The sequence below is a fragment of the Dipodomys ordii genome, unplaced genomic scaffold (assembly GCF_000151885.1).
Source record: "Dipodomys ordii isolate 6190 unplaced genomic scaffold, Dord_2.0 Scaffold71, whole genome shotgun sequence".
In the NCBI taxonomy this organism is placed as follows: domain Eukaryota; kingdom Metazoa; phylum Chordata; class Mammalia; order Rodentia; family Heteromyidae; genus Dipodomys; species Dipodomys ordii.
Genome location: NW_012267287.1, coordinates 1,451,653 through 1,472,714, shown reverse-complemented (window position 1 = coordinate 1,472,714; position 21,062 = coordinate 1,451,653). Strand labels below are relative to the sequence as shown.

Below are 21,062 nucleotides of genomic sequence, written 5' to 3'. Positions count from 1 at the left end.
CTGGTGACTGGGGCTCTTCCACCTCTATCCGGGGTTGACCCTCAGAGTGGCTGCGTAGTGACGGGCTCAGGGCACCCCCGGCAGCCTTCCACCTCTGCCCGGGGTTGACCCTCAGAGTGGCCGCGTGGTGAGCGGGGCTCTTCCACCTCTGTCCAGGGTTGACCCTCAGAGTGGCCACTGGTGACTGGGGCTCAGGGCGCCCCCTTTCACCTCTGTCCGCAGCTGTGCTGGGGCCTTGCCACCAGGCGAAGCGCAGGCTGCACCAGGACTCCGTGCGGCAGCCTCTGCCGGGCGAGCGGCAGAGGACGGGCGTCCCCTCGGCTCCTGGGAAGGCTTAGGAAGGCGTGGCGCCCACCCCGGCCCGAGGGCAGCTCCACGCTCCCCAGCACCTGGCCTCAGGACTCGCCCCAGGCCGCTCTGCTCAGGCGCCCTTGGGGTTCCCTCCTCTCCCGGCATCCTGGGCTGGCCGGGAGGTTCGGGCTGGATGATGACAACGGCCTCATCACCTCTGGGACAAGGCCCAAGAAGGGAGTGGAGGGGAGAGCTGCAGAGCGCGCGGAGCGCAGGGCCTGCTTGTCTGGGAGGAGAGTGGAGAGGGAAACACAGCCCCAAACTCGGCCAGGTACTAAGCTCCGTGAGTCAGCAGCTGCCCTGTGCTGCGGGCGCTCCGGTAAGGAGGCTGCAGCTCCGCACTAATCTTTGAATCTCAGACCCAGGAGACCAGGCCCCCACAGCGCAGGACAGAGGACCCCCCAGGCGCAAGTGTATGACCCGGCCAGCGCGCGGGGGCAGGCGCAGGGGTGGCAGGGAAATAGCCTGGATTTTGCTGAAAGAGCAGTGGCGCTGAGCGTGTGTGGTGGGGGGCGCCCCTGTGCTGTCCGCCTGCCCACTTCCCCGCAGCCCCAGCCAGAGCCCCATAGGCCATGGTGACCTTACTAACGCTTCTTTACACAAAGTACTTTTAAATAGCTGTGCACAAGTGTTTCAATTCAACATGCCAGTTTATGTGTGCAGTGCTTTGACCCGAGGGGTCTGCTGGATGAACTGGTCCTGGGCAGATAGAAGGGTCCAGACCGCCCTGGCAGAAGCTCTGCTCTGAGCCTGGGCCCAGGCAGAGGGTCACGAGCTCTGTCTCCTCCAGCTGTCAGCACCCACGTTACACTCCTGGCACCTTCCTCCCTGCAGAGGTCAGACCCGCAGCTGTTGGCCCAGTTCTACTATGCCGACGAGGAGCTGAACCAGGTGGCCGCAGAGCTGGACAGCCTGGACGGGCGCAAGGACCCCCAGCGGTGCACTCTGCTCGTCAGCCAGTTTCGCTCCTGCCAGGTGAGCCGTGGGTCCGGGGGTGGCCCTGGAGGAAAGGCTGGTCCTGCCTGGGTGGTGTCCAGGCCTAGGACGGCCTTTGTCACCCCCTCTGTTCCATAGGGACAGCCTCAGGGTCCCTCGGGATTGCTGGAGAAGCCCAGCCCAGGTCGTGGGCAGAGCACAGTGGGGTGGAGGGCAGTCAGCACACGGGATCCCCGTGTGGAACAGAAGCTGGTGGGAGGGGGTTGGGAGCCTTGGGCTCCTGAGCCCGGGACCGATTCACCTGCTCCAGGCGCCCTGCAGGGGTGCGGGAAGCAGTGGGCGGCGTGGCCCTGCACCGCTGCTGACTCACAGGCTGCAGCTTCTGCTGCATAATTCACAGACAGCCTGGAAGCAGCTACTAAAAATACTCAGGACTGCAACCACGTGCACCCTGGCATAGCGGCCATGGGCGGCCCCTGCCGGAGGGCAACCTGGGGCCCAGCTGGTAGCACCTGGGTTGGCTCAGGTCTGTGGTGGACCTGCGCCAGTCCATTGGGCCACTTCCTACATGCCCTCTGTCCACGAGGCCTGACCCACGAGCCCTCCCCCCCAGCAGGACACTCTGTCCATGTGGCCTGACCCACGAGGCCCCCCCACAGCAGGACACTGTCACGTAGCCTGACCCATAAGCCCTCCCCCCACAGCAGGACTGTCCACGAGGCCTGACCCACGAGGCCCCCCACAGCAGGACACTGTCCACGAGGCCTGACCCACGAGGCCCCCCACAGCAGGACTGTCCACGAGGCCTGACCCACAAGGCCCCCCACAGCAGGACTGTCCACGAGGCCTGACCCACAAGGCCCCCCACAGCAGGACACTGTCCACGAGGCCTGACCCACGAGCCCTCCCCCCCAGCAGGACACTCTGTCCATGTGGCCTGACCCACGAGGCCCCCCACAGCAGGACTGTCCACGAGGCCTGACCCACGAGGCCCCCCACAGCAGGACACTGTCCACGAGGCCTGACCCACGAGGCCCCCCCACAGCAGGACACTGTCCACGAGGCCTGACCCACGAGGCCCCCCACAGCAGGACTGTCCACGAGGCCTGACCCACGAGGCCCCCCACAGCAGGACACTGTCCACGAGGCCTGACCCACGAGGCCCCCCACAGCAGGACTGTCCACGAGGCCTGACCCACGAGGCCCCCCACAGCAGGACTGTCCACGAGGCCTGACCCACGAGGCCCCCCACAGCAGGACTGTCCACGAGGCCTGACCCACGAGGCCCCCCACAGCAGGACTGTCCATGAGGCCTGACCCACAAGCCCTCCCCCCCAGCAGGACACCTTTGGGGCCCCCTCATGATCTGTGGCTTTGCGTTGTTTGGTGACGGCCTCCACTCATGAAACCATTTGTCCCTTTGGAGCTGCTGCCTCCAGCCTCACGTTACAAACATGCTGGCCAGGGCCAGGGGCCGCCTGGCGGAGGCACTCCACGGAGGAAATGCTCAGAGAGGCCGGAGCCACCCCCTCTGCAGCCCACGTGGGACAGAGGGGAAGATTTTGGTCCCTGTGAGGCATGAATGTTGTCCCTCCCCTCTCGCTGTGGACTGGGTGCTTCTGCTGCTGATGTTGTCTGAAGGCCATGGGGAGGGAGAGGGAGAGGTGGCTGGCGCGCGCTGTGGCCCCTTTCCAGGCTGGCGTCACAGACGCATTCCTTCCCTTTCTGGTGAAGGCCCTGCCCTTTCTGAAGAGGTGCTGTACTACTGACCCACATGTTCAGCCCTAGGGTTCAAAAGATGAGTCTTAGGGGTTTTTTTGTTTGTGTTTTTTTGTCGGTCGTGGGGCTTGAACTCTGGGCCTGGGTGCTGTCCCTGAGCTCTTCGGCTCAAGGCGGGCGCTCTACCACTTGAGCCACAGCGCCACTTCCAAGTCTTACTTTTTGATTATGATTATTGTAGGTGGGGAGGACCACTGCCCAAAGCCAATCTGAACAAAAAGCATGAGGATCTAGGCATGGCTCGAATGGAAGAGTGCCCTGCCCAGCAAGCGTGGGGCCCTGAGTTCCAACTCCAGCCCCAAAAAGAAATGTGTAATTTAGACTGTGTCACGGGCTCTCAGTCCTCACTGAGAAGAGACCAGGAGATTCTGCTTCACTTGGCCCCGAAGGAGCCTCAGGAGGCACACATTGGTTCATTTTCAGACATTAAGGAAATGACCCAGCATTTCTGGGCTCCATTCTACTTTTCATGACATCTTCTTATGAATTGTCAAGTTACATTCCCTAAAATTTTGTTGAAGATGTTTGTGTCTGTTATGAGCAGTTACTGGCTCCTCATCCATTTTGCTGATAAGGTCAGACCTCACAGACACTAGTGCTTGTGCTTGTGTGTTTGTATAGCAGTGTGCTCTTTCTTCTTCTGCATCTGGTAGAATCAGCTATGAACCCTGTCTGGAACTTTCTTGGTTAGAAGATTTTTAACTAAAATTCAGTTTACTGAATAGACAGTATCCTATTTCTTTTGGAAGAATTTTGGTAGTATACTATCAAGACCTATCTTTTCTTGGGTACCTGTGAGTCATGCCTGTAATCCCAGCTACTTTGAGGCTGAGATCAGGACGGTCGTGGTTCCAGGCCAGTCCCAGGCAGAGACGTCTGCAAGACCCTCTCCATGGGAGAAGCTGTGCCTGGTGGTACACGCCTATCATCCCAGCTGCAAAGAGGCAGATGTCCGGTGTGTGCTCCTGGGGCGGGGACATGAGCCATCTCAGAACTAAAAAGCGGTGGGGGACTGGCTCAGCAGGGAAGCACCTGCTGAGTTCAAATGCCAGTCGTGAAAAAAAAAAAGATATAAAGTGTATTGGAGCAAATAATTCACGTTTCCTCACTTTCCTTGGCGACTCGGATCTTGTTGTGTAAGGTCTTCGGCAGATCAGTGCTCAGTCAAGAGCTGACCTCTCTGACCTCTGACCCCTTTCCTTTCCTTGATGCAAAGCAGGGGTTTCCCATCCTCAGCCAGCACCAGCAAAGGCCTCTTCCTGCTCCCCGGCCTGGGGGCTGAGCCCTCCTTTCCCCCCGTGCCTTCTCCCCATGCTCTGACGTGAAGCCAGTGGGGCCCTGGCAGGACCTGCCTGGCTTTCCCTGACTCAGACCCACGGACTTCCTTTCCTCTGTCCAGGGTCTTGAGGCCCATCTCCGGAGAGGTGATGGTGGCCCCTGTCACTCCATCTCGGGCAGAATTAGAAATCCCAGCTAGGGTTTGTGCAGGCACGCTGACAGCAACACCTGGCACTGTTGACCTTATTGCTTTATCCTTTATTGGACCATAGAACCAGGCCTTCCTAGCCAGAAAGGCTTTTAGGAAGAAATGACAGTAGCTCCACTCAATGTTGACTAAAGGCTATTTCTTTTCTCTTTTCCTTTAAGTAGTTGTACAACAGGGATTATCATTCAATGTGCCAGCTTGTAAGTTCAATGCATCTTGATCAGCATCACTGTTTCATCATTGGCTAGATACCGTTTTCTTTTATATCGCTAAGGCGTAGTGTTTTCCTTACTCTGCCCGAGAGCTGTGCCTCGGAGTTCAGTGCGGAGGGTTCTCCAGCCCCATGGTCCCCACTGCTGGTGATTTTCCATATCTGATTCCTAAAATATTTGAAATGTAAGCCTCCGAAGGCAGAAGGGAATTACGCCAAGATCCCAAATTACAGAGGGTGAGAGTCAATTAGTTTGAGCTTTCTGTAAAGCAACTTGGCAGAGTCTAAGCAGAGCCTGCAGTGCACATCACACTCTTGACTTTGGAATTCCATCTAGAGATGCATGTGCTAAAGTGATTACCCCCACATTTGCAAGTCACCAATGTCAGTGACTGCCGCACTAGTTAAGGTGGTGGAGACCCGGAAAGGAAGGGGCGAGACCACACCGCTACTTACACTGCTATCCATCAAAAGCCGGACAGTGGCCTGTCCCCACAGGGGTGACGGCAGCAGAATGCAAGGCGAAGCACACCGGGAGATGGCAGCGCCGACGGAGCCGAGGAAGCGGCTCAGCTGCAGCACGTCACTGCACAAGCCCTCCACGCCACTCTGCTTCCCCATCGTGGGACTTCCTGTGAGGAGTGGGCAAAGAAGGAAAGATTTAGACAGGGTTCTGTGTGCTTGAAGACAAGACGGTGTTAAAGGGAAGAGCAAGATGTAATTCAAGACACAATAAGCCTGGTTTCCTTGAAGATACAAGGCATGCATTCAGTTCATGTACTTTGTGTTTTGAGCATGAGGAAGTAAAATAACTTTTGTTTTTAAAACATAGTTCCTTAAAGTTAGCTGTAATCCAGGAGAGAGCCAAAAGACTGTGTGTGTGTGTGTGTGTGTGTGTGCGCGCGCGCGCGCATGTGTATCCTAGGGCTTGAACTCAGAGTTCTTGCTCTCGCCCCTGAGCAAGAGAGCTCATGATTGGTGCTCTACCACCTAAGCCCTGTCTCTAGCTCAGCATTTGCTGCTTAATTGGAGATGGAGTCTCATGGACTTTTCTGCCCAGACTGGCTTCAAACCATGATTCTCCACCTCCTGAGTAGCTAGGATTACAGGTGTGAGCCCTTGGTAGCTGGCTGGGAAAGGGCTTTTATTCCCACAGGGTGCTGACTGTGCGGTAGAGAGGGAGCGGTGTCCCCAGTGTGCGGCAGGGGAGACCTGCTCACGGGCCCCTCAGCTGTGCTCCTGACTGGCAGTGCGCGACCTCTCAGGGCCCAGACCTGTGCCACAGGAATGTGGCGGAGAGAAGCAAACTCAGACACGAGCCTGCAGACCTAGCAGCTCCATTTGCTGGCTGGATCCTCAGAAGACTGGACAGGTGTGCAGAGAGGTGCGCAGGATGGAACAGCGCTACTGCAGGGAACAGGCAGGGGAAGGGCAAGCACCACTCCTGTCGCCAGGCATGCTGGGAAAGCCTCACGGTGCCGCGGGAAGTTTCCCAGTGTCATCTCCAAGCAGTTCACCAGGACCGCTCTAGAGGCCACGTGGGCCTGGCCTGACCTGCGGAAGGGTCTCAGGGATGAATGTCAGCATGCCTGCCCACTCTGAGGACATTCCTGGGAAGTGTACAGCCAGCAAAGGCATGCTACTGGACTACTTTTGTATCTTAAGAAGCCAAGATAGCCAGGTGCCGGTGGCTCACGCCTGCTATCCTAGCTACTCAGGAGGCTGAGATCTGAGGATCGTGGTTCAAAGCCAGCCTGGGTAGTAAAGTCCGTGAGACTCTTATTTCCAATAAACCACCAGAAAACCAGAAGTGGCGCTGTGGCTCAAGTGGTAGAGCACTTGCCTTGAGCTGAAGAGCTGAGGGACAGCGCCCAGGCCCAGAGTTCAAGCCCCACGACTGACGAAAAATTTAAAAAAAGAACCAGTGATGTGTGTGGCGCCTGTGCCATGTGTGGCAGGGGCAAGCCGGATGTGGTGTTGGCATGCTCGCTCCTTTTCTGTTTCAGGACAACGTGTTAAACATCATCAGCCAGATCATGGATGAGTGCATCCCCCAGGACCGCGCCCCTCGGGATTTCTGTGTCAAGTTCCCCGAGGAGATCCGGCATGACAACCTGGCTGGCCAGCTGTGGTTTGGTGCTGAGGTAGGAAGTGGCTGTTTGGGTTCCTGGGTGTTAGGTTGGGTTGGCCTTGTCCAGGCCGTGCCCGTAGCACGCTGGGCACCGCGGGGCCCAGGGCCTGCTGTCTGCTCCAAGGGAGACAGCCGCAACGCTGTGTGGCAGAGGTGGTTTTTAATGAGATTCCCAGGGCTCCACACACCCAGGATCACCCCCCCCAAAAAAAAGGACTTGTAGTAACACTACCGCTATCAGTCAGGCTATCCTTACTAAGGGGCCTTGATTTTTGCCACATGTCATAGTAGTCCATCAGATCTTTATGTTTATTTCCCATTGGGGACACTGAGGCATCCAGAGGAAAGGGCCTGCCCTGTGAGGCGCAGGACCAGTGTCCCCAGCCCCGGCCTCCCGCAGCCCCGCTGGGGGTCACCCAGGCACCTCGCATTGGCTGTGCTCTGCAGATGTTGAGGTTCAGGGGTGGGGCTGCCGCCTGCTGCCTGTCACCCCGTGCGGTCCCGTTGTCTCTGTAGCCGCTTAGCCCTTGTGCCCCACACGGCAGACCCCTCACCCCTAAACCACTGGCTGGGAAAGCCTCCGGAGTCCTGGCTGGTTGTGGTGAGCCAGCACCCTGTACCCACGTCCAACCTCGGCGTGCTCCTCGGTGAACAGGCCCTGCCGCTGGCCTGCTGGGCGCCTGGGCCCCGGGCTGCTGGCCTCTCAGGTGTGGTCCCGGGGCCCCCAGCTCCGCGCTCGGCATGGCCAGAAGCTGAAGCGGGGACCTCTTGCTCTGCTACTCAGGCAACTGCCCTCAGCGGGCACTGCAGATGGGCTTGGCCCTAACAGGTGAAGGCCGAGCAGGTGTGAAGGCACCCCCACCCCAAGAGGACACCCTCCTCCCACCGTAGAGGCTGGCTATACCCCCACCCCTGACCCGAGAGCAGTCAGTAAAAGCCCAGAACACAGAGTGAGGCTGGAGGCCTGGCAGAAGTGGAGGCTTTGTGGTCAGGGGGCTCTTCACCGGCCCAGAGCCTGGCATGCTTAGGGGAGTGGGTCTGGGTTCCAGGCTGGTTGGGTTTCTCCAGCCTTGAGGTGTCTGTGATCTCCCTGAAGGTCACCGTGCGTGGGGTCGGTTCAGCCCTGGTGTGTTGTGCTGAGGACACAGGCCCGAGCGGGGCTTCTGGGAACTCCAGGCCCATGGCCATCCTGTGTGCTGGTCTGGAGGGGACAGGAGCCCCACACTGGGGGGCTGTGCGAAGCCCTCTCTGAGCCCCGTGCCCTGCCTGCCTCCTGGGTCCCTGCCGAGGCCCTGCCCATCTCTGTGGGGACACCTGTTGTGGTTGTGGCTGCCCTGAAGTGATGGAGGCCTCAGGAGGGGCACCGTCAGGAGCAGGTGCCCAGTCCTGGCCCAGAAGAACATGGGTGCTCAGGCCCCGGGGCCTGCGGTCAAGTCCCTACAGACAGGGTGGCCCCTGGGAGCCCCGGGCTACTCCCACGCCTCTCCCCGACTTCTGCCCACAGTGCCTGGCCGCGGGCTCCAGCATCATGAACCGAGAGCTGGAGAGCATGGCCATGCGGCCCCTGGCCAAGGCGCTGACCCGCAGCCTGGAGGACGTGCGGGGTGCCCTCCGCGACCAGGCGCTGCGCGACCTCAGCACCTACACCGAGAGGATGCGGGAGGCCCTGCGGCAGTTCGACATCCTCTTCGCAGAGTTTGAGCTCAGGTGACCCTGGGGCCCAGGTGTGGGGGTCACCGCCTTTGCCCTCCAGGTCAGGGAGTGACAGCTCCTTGGGGCTCATCCTGGAGTTTCCCGCTAGAAAATGGAGAAGTTGGGGTCTATGGTGCCACCTGTGTGTGGGGTTAACCCTGGGGGCACCGTGGGGATGAGCGGGGATCTGACCTGGGGGTCTTGCAGGGTCCTGGCTATGATGGGCTTCCGGGGGAGACTTGTTGGGGAACCAAGAGGCATGGCAGGCACACTGAGATGAGCAGACGTGACCTGTGGGGACACGGCAGGTACCCTGTGGTAGACGTACAACTGCGACCTGTGGGGACACGCGGCTGTCACCTGTGGGGACACGCAGCCGTCACCTGTGGGGACACGCGGCCGTCACCTGTGGGGACACACAGCTGTCACCTGTGGGGACACGCGGCCGTCACCTGTGGGGACACGCAGCTGTCACCTGTGGGGACACGCGGCCGTCACCTGTGGGGACACACAGCTGTCACCTGTGGGGACACACGGCCGTCACCTTGTGGGGACACGCAGGCACACTGTGCTACCACATGCAGCTGTGAAGAGGTGGGATGCAAAATCCATGGCCAGCAGTCACAGTGGTGAAGATTGCACTGTGATGTGTGGAGCTCTGCTGGGTCCGCGCAGGGAGAGGCCCCCCTTGCCGGAGCACAGACAATTGCGCCTTAACTCCTTCCCTCCTTGGATTCCCAAAGCTTCCATAGCAAGAAAAGGTCAGGCAGTGGTTCTGAAGACAGCCAGCGTTCTCGCGGGGGACGGTTGAATGACCTCGCACGATGGCACTGCCCCTGGGCAGCCGCCCTGCTGGCTGTCCAGCCGGGGCTGACTCCCAGGCTGCAGAGAGGCATGCGGCCAGGCCTGTCCCCAGTAGGCGCACAGGCTGCTTACCACGTATCCATGCATGCAGTCGTGGCCCCCCGCCTCTGCCCCGTTCTGGCCAGGGTAAAGGTGGGGACAGTCATGAGAGGCAACCATGGTTTCGGGTGGTCGGGGCTGACACGGTGCAGGCTGTGGGGCCTTCCAGGTCTGCCCTGGCAGGAGCTCTGATTTAAAATACCAGTAAAGCTAGGAGTTGTACATTTATGCAGTTATGACCTGCAGCACTGTTGAGAATTAGGGGTTTAATGTAATACCTTGTCGAGGAGGCCTGGGAAGAGCCGAAGGCCTGACAGCCCTTGCTGTTTGCAGCTACGTCTCGGCCATGGTGCCGGTGAAGTCTCCCAGGGAATACTACGTGCAGCAGGAGGTCATCGTGCTGTTCTGCGAGACCGTGGAGAGGTGAGGGCGCTGTTCCCCTGCCCTGTCCCAGGCCACAAGCAGCCCGGTCATCCCTGTCAAAGCTGCTGGAGTTTGGAAAACCCTGGTCCACTGCCTTCCCCACCCCGCCTCCTGCTGGTCCAGCCCCATGCCCCCCTGTGCTTCAGGCTGAAGGGCCAGGGCACTGCTGGAGTCCTGCGGGGGAGCACAGCACAGAGCGTTCAGCTTTGATGCTTCTGCCCAGACCTCGGACTCCCTCCTCCACCTCCCCCTGGGAGGGGCCCCTGTGGGCTCCAGGCCTGCTAAGCACCACCGCAGGGTGGGCCTTCGGTACCCCTCAGGCCTGGCCCAGATTCTTACATTTGGATTTTGGGGCCAAGATTTCTCCTGGAGTATTGCCCCAATTTGTATAGTGCTGTTGGCACTAAGTGATTTACAACTGACTAAAGCACACCGTAGTTTGTAGGTTTAAAAGGGGCTGTCTGTTCTTTTGAGAGATGTTTCAGATTGCCAGGACACAGGGTGACCTGGCAGCAGCAGCACCTGCTCAGGGGTGTCGGCCGGCTGGCAGGGCGGCTGGGAAGCTCCCTTGCTTGGGGATCGTCTTTGCCCCATGTTTATTCTTGGCACCAGGGTTGTGTCAGTTTCCTGGTGCAGCAGAGCAAGGGCTGCACGGCCTCTTCTTTTGCTCTGTTGGGTGTCACAACAGACGCCCAGTGGCACAAGTAGGTCCTCTGTGTTTTCTGTCCTTTCGTGGGGCCAAAGGAAAGCTGGAAAGTAGCCTGGGCCTCCATGCAGCGGGGAGCCCGCTGCGCTGCACGCGGGCTGCTGCTGGGTGCAGGTCACCCTCCAGGCTCGTCCTCTGGGGTGATGAGGCCCGGCCTGAGCAGACTGCGCTCCCCGACGTGCTGGGGGCCTGGCGCAGGCGCAGTGGGCCGCGCTCCCCGACGTGCTGGGGGCCTGGCGCAGGCGCAGTGGGCCGCGCTCCCCGACGTGCTGGGGGCCTGGCGCAGGCGGAGGCGAGTGCTCACGCTCTGTCTTCCTCGGCCAGGGCCCTGGACTTCGGGTACCTGACCCAGGACATGATTGATGACTACGAGCCGGCTCTCATGTTCACCATCCCCAGGCTGGCCATCGTGTGGTGAGTGCCCTCCTCCCCTACAGTCACGAGCAGAATCCTCGTGGCCCATCCCTGCGGAGGCCGCCGGGGCCTCTGTTAGCCGCGGCCCAGCAGTGGCTGCTCAGCCACTGGCCCCGTGCGCTCTTCAGGCTGGCCACGTGAGCTCTTCAGGCTGGCCCCGGTGCACTTTCCGGGCTGACCCTGGTGCGCTCTTCAGGCTGGCCCCGTGCGCTCTTCAGGCTGGCCCCGGTGCACTTTCCGGGCTGGCCCCGTGCGCTCTTCAGGCTGGCCCCGGTGCACTTTCCGGGCTGACCCTGGTGCGCTCTTCAGGCTGGCCCCCGTGCACTTTCCGAGCTGGCCCCGGTGCAGTCTTTGCGCTGGCCCTGGTGTGCTTTCCGGGCTGACCCCGGTGTGGTCTTCGCGCTGGCCCTGGTGCACTCTTCGGGCTGGCCCCGGTGCGCTTTCCGGGCTGACCCCGGTGCGGTCTTTGGGCTGGCCCCAGTGCGGTCCCAGCGCTGGCCCCGGTGCACTCCCCAGGCTGGCCCTGGTGCACTTTCTGGGCTGGCCCCGGTGCGCTCTTTGAGCTGGCCTTCTGGCCTCCCCTGGCAGATGAGTAGCCAAACATCCTGAGCACCCCTGATTTGCTCAGTGGTGAAGGGGAGCTCCCACTCCGAGTAGTGCGAGGTGGCTGAGCCCTTGCCACCTGACGCAGGACGGCAGCCTGCTGGGCACAGGCTCACTCGGGGAGGCCAGCTACACCCCACGCAGAACCTGTCAGGTGACCAAGGGAGCAGAGAGACACGAGGACAAGGTGTCCCCTGGCTTCTGCCAAAGGACAGGATTGGTTTGACTGCATAATTTCTGGACAGGCCGGGAAGCAGAACCTGCTAGGCTGGAGACCAGGTGGATGGCAGCCTGGAGGCAGGCTGGATACCTGGTGAGCCCCTGCCCCTCGGGGGACGCGGGTAGAGCTGGCACGCAGGGCCTCAGCCTCCAAGGGGTTAAGGCCGTGCGTGAATGAATTCAGGCCCTGCATATACAGCAGTAGAACTCTTTGTGTCTCTGAGCATTTCTGAGCTTCTCAGGGTCAAACTCTGAGCCCTGTGTTTGGGGGTGTCCTTGGTTGTTCAACCACACCTTGACTCCAGAGACGCCTCACTGAGGCCTGGAGAACACAGAGCAGACACACGGTGGAGCGTGGGGGCACAATGAAGTATGAGCACAGTGGAAACATGGGGTGCTGCTGAAGCATCGGGACAGGCCAGCGCCCTGGGCCTGCAGAGGACAGGTACATCCCTCACCACAGCAAGGCCTGACCACCCTCCCTACAGATGACAGGCACAATTGCCACCACAGCGAGGCCTGACACCCCCTGACCACCCTCCCTACAGATGACAGGCACAATTGCCACCACAGCGAGGCCTGACCCCCCTGACCACCCTCCCTGCAGATGACAGGCACGCCCCTCACCACAGCGAGGCCTGACCCCCCCTGACCCCCCTACCTGCAGATGACAGACACGCCCCTCACCACAGCGAGGCCTGACACCCCTGACCCCCCTCACCACAGCGAGGCCTGACCCCCCTGACCCCCCTCACCACAGCGAGGCCTGACCCCCCTGACCTCCCTCCCTACAGAGGACAGGCATGCCCCTCACCACAGCGAGGCCTGACCCCCCTGACCCCCCTCACCACAGCGAGGCCTGACCCCCCTGACCTCCCTCCCTACAGAGGACAGGCATGCCCCTCACCACAGCGAGGCCTGACCCCCCCTCCCCAGAGTCCTGCACTACCTGGCCAGGCTCAGGCTCCTCACTGACCAGCCCTGTAGGCTTTTCCAGAACCCTCCAATGACCCAGACCCCTGGCCCTTCCCCTTACCACTCTTGGTCTCAGCAGTCAAGTCAGCAAATCCAAAGAGGTCGCCTCACACCGGAGGGCCAGTACTTTATGTACTATTTTTTACACTGAATTTTGTATCCCAGGCTGGCCTTGAACTCAGGATCCTCCTGCCTCAGCCTCCGAAGTGGTGTGATTGCAGGTGTGCACCCCCCCCCCCAGTGGGATGGCACGTGAAGCCCGTAATTACTTGAATTTTGGAATTTGGGTTGGTCAGGGTGAAGTGTGGAGAGACATGTCCCAGGAGACGAGGAGCCTGAGCACAGGACCACTTCTTCATGCTGTGCACCCCGAGTCTGCCCTGCTGGCCCAGGGGTCCGCCCACCCACGGCAGAGCTGGGCGGTTGTGGGAGGGCTTCCCGGGGGGACCCCCCCTCTGGGCTCAGGCTGGAGGGACGGCCTGGAAAGTGGCTGGGGGGGGTCCCCAGGAGATGGAGGAAGGTTGTGTGCTCAGGCAGAGCATGCACCAAGGCCCACTGACAGGGCTCCTACCTCACAGCAAGGCCGTGTACCCAAGGAATCAGGCCCCGACTGGTTTCAGGCCAGTCCTGAGGCTGCCCTGCGATGGACTTCACTGGCTCCCGCAGGACTGCAGCCTAGCGCCCTCTTCATTGGCTACAGAGCCATTCTGGACCAGACACACAGAGTCTACAGCCGCTCATGGAGGGGCTACTGCTGTCCATGGAGGGGCGACTGCTGTCCATGGAGGGGCTACTGCTGTCCATGCAGGGGCTACAGCCGCTCAGCTCAAGGCCTCCCTCCTGTAATTACACACATCACGAGTGACCACTGTACACCTGAACGCTGCTTGTTGCACAGAGACTGAGCTGCCTGTGAGGGAGGAGACCGGGGTTGGAGAGACTGAGTCTTCCCAAAACTGGTTTTAAAGGCTTTATCTTAGAACAGTTCTTTTTAGTATTATTGTTTTTGTCATTATATAAAGTTGAGAACCAAGGGTTACAGTTACGTAGGTCAGGTAAAGGATACATTTCTTTGGGGTCAATGTTACTTGAATAGTTCTTTTTTTTTTTCTCCACAGTGGACTTTTTAAGTTGACCATGGCAAAGCTGGGGCAGGGAGACAAATAGTTCTTTTAAAAGAATAAAACTAAAATCTTGACCCAGCGACTGACCAGCGCAGACCAGGTTGCTGGGACTGGTCCATCGCCGGCCTCAGGGGGTCTGAGGGAGGAGGTAGCCCAAATAGCCACCTGGGGATAAATGATAACCCAGTGTGTGTGTGCACGGTGAGACGCGATGTCTCCATGAGAACGGAGTGCTGACGCCGCACAGCGACCGTGACCGTGAACACAATGGGGAGTGAGAGCAGAGCTGCAGGTCACACACTGCAGGATTCAGTTTACATGGGACGTGCTGTGTGGGTGAACTGGAGACAGGAAGTGGGGGGCTGGAGACAGGAAGTGGGGGGCCAGAAGGTGGCATGGGGGGCAGAGGAGAGGACTTATTTGCAGGTACTCTTGGAGGGGGTGAGAGGCGGAGCTTACACAATACTATGTATTTACCCAGCGGCACCACGCTTTAAAGTGGTGAAGGGTGGGTTTTGCAGCCTCTTCCAGCCGGGTTCCCGTGTGCGTTGTGTCCCGGCATACATGCCACCGGGACCATGCCCCCGTCCCGCTCTCCAAGAGCACATGGGCATCAGTGGCCAGGCCAGTAGGACTCTGCAGGTGTTCGCTGAGCTCCTGGAACACAATGTCAGCAGCCTTGCCCTTGTTCACAGGGACACAGAGAGCCGGTCTGCCCTGTGCCATGCCTGCCCCTCGAGTGGTTTGGGCTGCTCCCAGGGCCTCAGTGCAGGGGGCAGGACGGGCGCAGAGCAGGCGCTTGTGGTTTGAGTGCTCCAGTGTGTGAGCACAGCTGGGCACAGGGCCCTGGGGCACAGGGCTGATGCCTGAGATTCCAGAGGAGCCCAGCACGGCCAGGCCCTGGGCAGCAGCCCCTTCTCACTGCTCTTAACTGGGCTGCTGTGGGGCTCTGCCCTGACCTCACCCTGGCGGGCCAGGTGTGGGAACACTGGCCACTGAAGGGCACCGCGGGCGGGCACATGCTCAGGTCAGCCACTCAGAGGGGACTGCTCTGTCCTCAGCTGACAGGACTGTAGGGATTGCTGAAGGCCGGGGCGGCCTCTCAACACCCAGCCCCCACCTCCAACCACACATTCTCGGCTCCTTTTCTGCCTCTTTTCACTGTCCTGAGGCCACCTGGTTTACCGTCAAAAGTTAAGGCCCTATCTTGCGAATTTGTCACCTAAATTATGTTTATTTGATCCTTGTGGATGAGGCTATGTGGTCCTCCACTGTTCTCCAGTAAAACAAAACAAAACAGAATCCAGGGACAGATGGACTTCCCCGAGCCCCTCAGACACACCGAGACCCTGCCGTCTGCTTCCTAGGGACCCAGCGGGGAGCACCTAGGGCAGGGTCCCGGGGCGAAGCTCTGGGAGAGCCGGCTGGGCCATGGCTGATGGAGGCACACACAGAGCAGCCGCGCATGGTGGGGAGGCTGGGGCCAGCCTCTCTGTGGTGATGGCCAGAGCGATTCTCAGGGCCGTCAGCCGGTGCTGAGCCGGAGGGCATGCGGGGGAGGGGAAAGCCAGCCTCCCCTGCCGGGGAACAGCTCTGGGGGCTTTGTGGGTGTCTGGGCAGTGTGATGCTTTTCCCACTGCACAGTGACGGTACTGGAGGGAAGACTCCGGCTCTCATCCAGTTCTCCGACCCGGGCCAGGGTTTGGAATCCTCTCAGGCCTCCCCAGCTCCATTCTCATGTCAGTGAGGAAGATCTGAGGACCAGATCCCCATGCTAATTTTTCTGATTGCAGCACTGATATGTACAATTACACTCTTTTTTCTTTTTTCTTTGCTTTTTTTTTTTTGTCGGTCGTGGGGCTTGAACTCTGGGCCTGGGCGCTGTCTCTCAGCTCTTCAGCTCAAGGCGAGCGCTTTACCACTTGAGCTACAGCGCCACTTCCGGTTTTCTGGTGGTTTATTGGAGATAAGTCTCACAGACTTTCCTGCCCCGGCTGGCTTTGAGCCGTGATCCTCAGATCTCAGCCTCCTGAGTAGCTAGGCTGACAGGCGTGAGCCACCTGTGCTGGCTACAGTTACATTCTTAGGACTATCTTATGACTCCCTAATCCACTTCAAAAGGTGCTCAAGGCTGGGTGGTGGCTCCAGTTGCTTTCTCTGTAAACATATTTGATTAAGTCCTAGAGGTGAAGGGTGAGGCTGCACCACACCCCAGTGGGTATCACTTAGAGGTGGGGTTCTGGGACTCACGCAGGGGCCACGGGTCTGACCACGCTGGCTCCCATGTCTCAAATGCAGCGGCCTCGTGGTCTATGCAGATGGGCCCCTGAACCTGGACCGCAAAGTGGAGGACATGTCCGAGCTGTTCCGGCCTTTCCACACGCTGCTGCGGAAAATAAGGTGAGGGCTGAGTGGTGGTGAGGGCGTGGGGGGGGGGGTGTGCTGGGACGGTGGTGCCGGCGCTCGCGTTCAGCCCCCTCCACCATTCACAGTAAGTTGTAAAAACAGCCCAGATGCCTTCTAGCAGATGAGCGGACCGAGAAAATGTGGTATCTACACACCATGGGATTTTCCTCATCTATCAGAATAATATGTCATTTGCAGGGAAATGGAGAGACCTAGAACAAATCATGTTAAGTAAGGTAAGCCAGGCTTAGAGGGACTAAGGGGACCTGTTTACTCTCATATGTGGAAGTTACATATAAAATACAAACATACATGATAGCAGATACAGGTGATATGCACGGACACACAAGCAAACTAGGGGAGGTCCAACGGTGAACTACTCTGAACAATAATGGACTGTTTGTTAAGCGAATACCCGGAAGCGGAAACAAGGAGGGCATGGGAAAGGAGGGAGGAAGGGTGAGCAAATGTCATTATATTCAACGTCTACTATGTAAAAATTTGTGTAACTTGAGGTGGGGATGGGATGGGGAAAGCTGGAACTGCTGGTATTGGACAAGATACATTGTACTCGTAACCTGACCCCTGAACTTAACTACTTAACCACGAATAAACAAGAGCAATGCAACGAGGGAGGGAAGGAGGAAGGAGAAATGGTCTTCAGATGGCTGTCATCTGGCCCTGAGTCAGGGAGGACCCCGGAGACCCTGGTGTAGTGGACGCACATTGGGTGCTGAGCAGTGCGGGCACCCGTGCCCTGGGTGCGTTCCTGCTGCCGCCACTGCTGCCAGCGGGGGGCTGTGTCCACTCCTGGCCAGGGAGGCCGGCGTGGTCTTTGGGACCCTCACCATGTCTCTGTCTTGACTGTAGGGATTTACTCCAGGCGCTGACGGAAGAGGAGCTGCACAGGCTGGAGCGGAGCCTCTGTGTCTCGCAGGACGCGGAGCTCCCGATGCAGGCGGATGCCCAGCCACCCACCGCCCTGGCACCCACCTTTCCAACGCCCCTCCCCCCCGAAGAGCTGCTCTCAGCCAAGGCCAAAGACCCGGAGGCCGAGCTAGCCTGCTCCATGCAGTACGACGACCAGGAGCTGGAGGAGCTCAGCCGGATGGTCCACAGGGCGGGCGACGAGATGTCCTCTCTGCTGTCGCCGCCCAGTGCCTGCCAGTCCCCGGCCCGCAAGCTGGGGGCCGAGGGCAGCCCCCGCGGGGAGGGGTCTCCCGGCAGAGCGCCGCTGAAGGCAGGCAGCTTCGAGGAGGAGAGGGTGTTCTTCATGGACGATGTGGAGGTGGCGGAGGCCCCGGGTGACCCATTTGAGTGGGCAGACGGCCCCCCAGCTGGCGCCCAGGATAGCGGGCCCCGAGGCGGGGTGGGAGCCAACACTCCCACAGCGGGAAAGACGGAGGACTGGAGCAACAACAATAACGAGGAGGAGGGCGAGAAGCGGGCGGCCGGCCTGGCGGGTACCTCCTCCTGCAGCTGCCTGGACGGCTGGGAGGCCAGCACCGAGGACGCCGAGACAGCCGAGCTGATCGCTCACCGCACGGGTGGCATGAAGCTCTCCGCCACCGTCATCTTCAACCCCAAGTCTCCCGCTACGCTGGGCCCCGCCACGGTCCCCCAGGAAGTCCCCGGCCACGCCGCCTCCCCGCCGGAGCCCCGGGCCGAGGCCGAGGGGGGCCACGCGGCCTCCAGCTGCCTCCTCCACTCCTGCGTGTGCTGCCGTAGCTGCCCGGGTGGCCGGGAGGACGCGGTGGAGCCCCTGCGGGGCCTCCTGGACGCCCCTCACCCCTCCACCGGCTTAGCCAAGGCTGGTGACAAGCGTCCCGAGAGACTGGATGACACCCCGCCAGCCCCCACGTCTCCTCGGCCCTCAGAAGATGCCTCTGACGGGCGGGAATGCGACGGTCCTGCCCCCACCAAGTGCCTCACACATGCCTCAGGGCCCCAGGGGGCTGCAGCCCCCGGGCACAGAGGAGAGGGTCTGGCCACGAGCCAGCTGAAGGGGCCCGAGGCCCCAGAGGGGAGCCCCGGGCCTTCAGGAGGAGGAGACACAGCCCAGGCCCGGCCGCCTCACCCAGCAGGCTGCAGGTAAGCATGGTCTGCCCAGACCCGTGGCTGGGCCTGCCTTAGACCCAGGACCCATGGAGCATGCTGCCCACTGACCCTTGCCGGCCACCTGCGTGCTGAAGGGAGGGACACAGGCCCCTGGTGGTGGGTGCGGTTCCTGGGGGCCATGATGGGACTCTATCTGTCCCTCTAGAAGGTTCTCAGGAGTGTTCCCAGGAGCCCAGGCTTTGTCTGACCACCTCTCCAAAGGCATCTGTAGATCTCCCTCCCACCAGGGCCCCTGCACACTCCCTGGAGACAGGACAGTGGGTGGTAGCAGGGTAGGGAGAAGGGCCCTCAGGACCATACCCATGCCTGAGGCTGTCTCCTTCCCCAGTCCCCCCGCCTGGGCCTGTCCTCCACAAGGCAGACCAGCAAGCCGCTCCGGTGGCAGCATCATGGCCTGTTTTGTCTTTAACCTTGGGTCTAGCCAGTGTCACACTCAGGGTCAAGGCGTCCTCCGGGTGAGAGGCCCCTTCCCTGGACCCTCACTTCACAGGCTCCACTGAGACAGGCGGAGGAAGGGCTCAGCCTGGAGCCGGGCTGGGAGGGGGCTTCTGGGAGGGCTCAGCCTGGAGCCGGGCTGGGAGGGGGCTTCTGGGAGGGCTCAGCCTGGGGCCGGGCTGGGAGGGGGCTTCTGGGAGGGCTCAGCCTGGAGCCGGGCTGGGAGGGGGCTTCTGGGACTCCAGCAGGCAGTGTGTCGCCAGTGTCCTCCGGCCGTGCGGGGGTGCGGGAGGAGCCCTCCAGGGCTCTCGGGCCTCTGCTGCCCAGTCAGGCTGGGCCATGGCGCCTGGGGTCAGCTGTAGCCACTTGAGCAGCAACATGCCCCCAAAGCATAGCCCCGGCCCCGGCCTCCTTCCCAGCCCCTGGTGACCTCTAGGCTGCGTTCCACCTCGGGGGGTTTGCCGCCGTGGGCTTGGCGAACGAACCATAGGAGATACGGCCCTTTGCATCCAGCTTCTTCTGCCCAGCATAGTGTGTTCAGGGTCATCCACATGGCTGTCCACCTCAGAAGCTTCCACTCTGTGGCTGAGTGACACCATGGTACAGACGGGCACCCTGTGTCTCTGGGCACCGGCTGAGGTGCGCCCTGCGGTCGTGGTGCCGCTGTGTGGCTAGGTGCGGGGTTTTCTGGGGACACGTGGCTCAATCGTGTTTAAACGGTTAAGGAGCTGCCAATGCACTTTCCAAGCCGGCCGCCCTGTATGTGCACTCAAGGATGGTTGTCTACATTTTTTTTCTGTCTTTAGGGCATAATCTCTAGAGTACACACCCAGTTGCTTTGTTGACTCCAAATTGTTCCTCTCTCTGAAGTTCTGCCAGCAATTTTACTCCTAGCAGGTTAACTTTGCATGAGATATATAGAGACTGCTGTTTATACTTAATGTAACTTTATATAAAATATTTGCATGGTTCCCAGCCAAATCTACAAAAGAAGATACACTCAGAGAAGCCTGTTGGAGATTTTATTCTCTTCCTGCTGCTAAAGGAAACAGGGTCCAGAGGTTTTATTGTTCAGTTTTCCATACTTTTGGTATTACTGCACTTGCTTAGTAGGTACTCTGTCTCTCTTGAGCCACGCCACTGGCCTCTTTTGTTTGTCATTTTTTTGTGTATGTCAGTCATGGGGCTTGAACTCTGGGCCTGGACACTGTCCCTCAGCTCGTCAGCTCAAGGCAAGCACTCTACCAGTTGAGCCATAGTGGTTTATTGGAGATAAGCGTCTCACAGACTTTCCTGCCTGGGCTGGCTTTGAACAGTGATCCTCAGATCTCAGCCTCCTGAGTAGCTAGGATTATAGGCATGAGGCATGTATTTGAAATTCAATTCCACTTGTGCGTGTGTGCGTGTGTGTGTGTGCGTGCGTGGGTGTGGGTGTGTGCCTGTGTGTCTGCGTGTGTGCATGTGTGTGTGCGCGTGTGCATGTGCGTGCATGTACATGCACGTGAGTGTGCGTCGTGTCATAGCTGAGATGACAGGCCTGAACCATTCAACCAGACTTTATTGGTAGAGCTTTGATCTCACAGACTTTTTACCCAGGTTAGCCTCAAACCCTGGTCCTCCTGAACTCAGTCCCTGAAGTAGGTAGAATTACAGGCATGAATCACCATGCCTGGCCATTCTTCCATTTTTAGGAGTCTAAGCAAAGGGAAATGGACACAGCTGCACACACTCCCGCTGATGAGCAAGTCACTGCTGCTCCAGGTGCTTCTCCCCCACTTCCTGACCCCGGCCCCGGCTTCTGCAGGCAGCGCACTTTCCGGAGGTGTTGTCGCTTTTGTTACAGCCAGGTAGAGCTGGTGTGGCTGGGCCACACACACTTGCCAGCTGATGCTGGTTGAGGCCATGTCCATGGTTCTGTGATCACAGTCCTGTGCTGGTCATGGGCTGTGTACAGGGTCCTGTGATCGCAGTCCCGTGGTGGTCATGGGCTGTGTTCAGGGTCCTGTGATCACAGTCCTGTGCTGGTTGTGGGCTGTGTTCAGGGTCCTGTGATCGCAGTCCTGTGCTGGTCATGGGCTGTGTTCAGGGTCCTGTGATCGCAGTCCTGTGCTGGTCATGGGCTGTGTACAGGGTCCTGTGATCGCAGTCCT

At 59.7% G+C, this 21,062-nt stretch overlaps 1 protein-coding gene across 2 annotated transcripts in view; it reads left to right on the top strand.

Annotated features, from left to right (window-relative positions):
- Positions 1–1,170: 1,170 nt before the first annotated feature.
- Positions 1,171–21,062, top strand: part of Zfyve28 (zinc finger, FYVE domain containing 28) — a 61,187-nt gene continuing 41,295 nt past the window's right edge. Inside the window, exons 1-7 of one of the 2 annotated variants that reach the window (XM_013023911.1) lie at positions 1,171–1,326; positions 6,770–6,907; positions 8,399–8,601; positions 9,823–9,912; positions 10,943–11,032; positions 16,252–16,353; positions 17,230–18,450. In XM_013023911.1, coding sequence (XP_012879365.1) covers positions 6,800–6,907; positions 8,399–8,601; positions 9,823–9,912; positions 10,943–11,032; positions 16,252–16,353; positions 17,230–18,450 — 1,814 coding nt within the window. In that variant the 5' untranslated portion in view covers positions 1,171–1,326; positions 6,770–6,799. Of the gene's footprint in view, positions 1,327–6,769; positions 6,908–8,398; positions 8,602–8,793; positions 8,895–9,822; positions 9,913–10,942; positions 11,033–16,251; positions 16,354–17,229; positions 18,451–21,062 lie in introns of those variants that run through there. The other variant, XM_013023912.1, reaches the window with a different exon arrangement.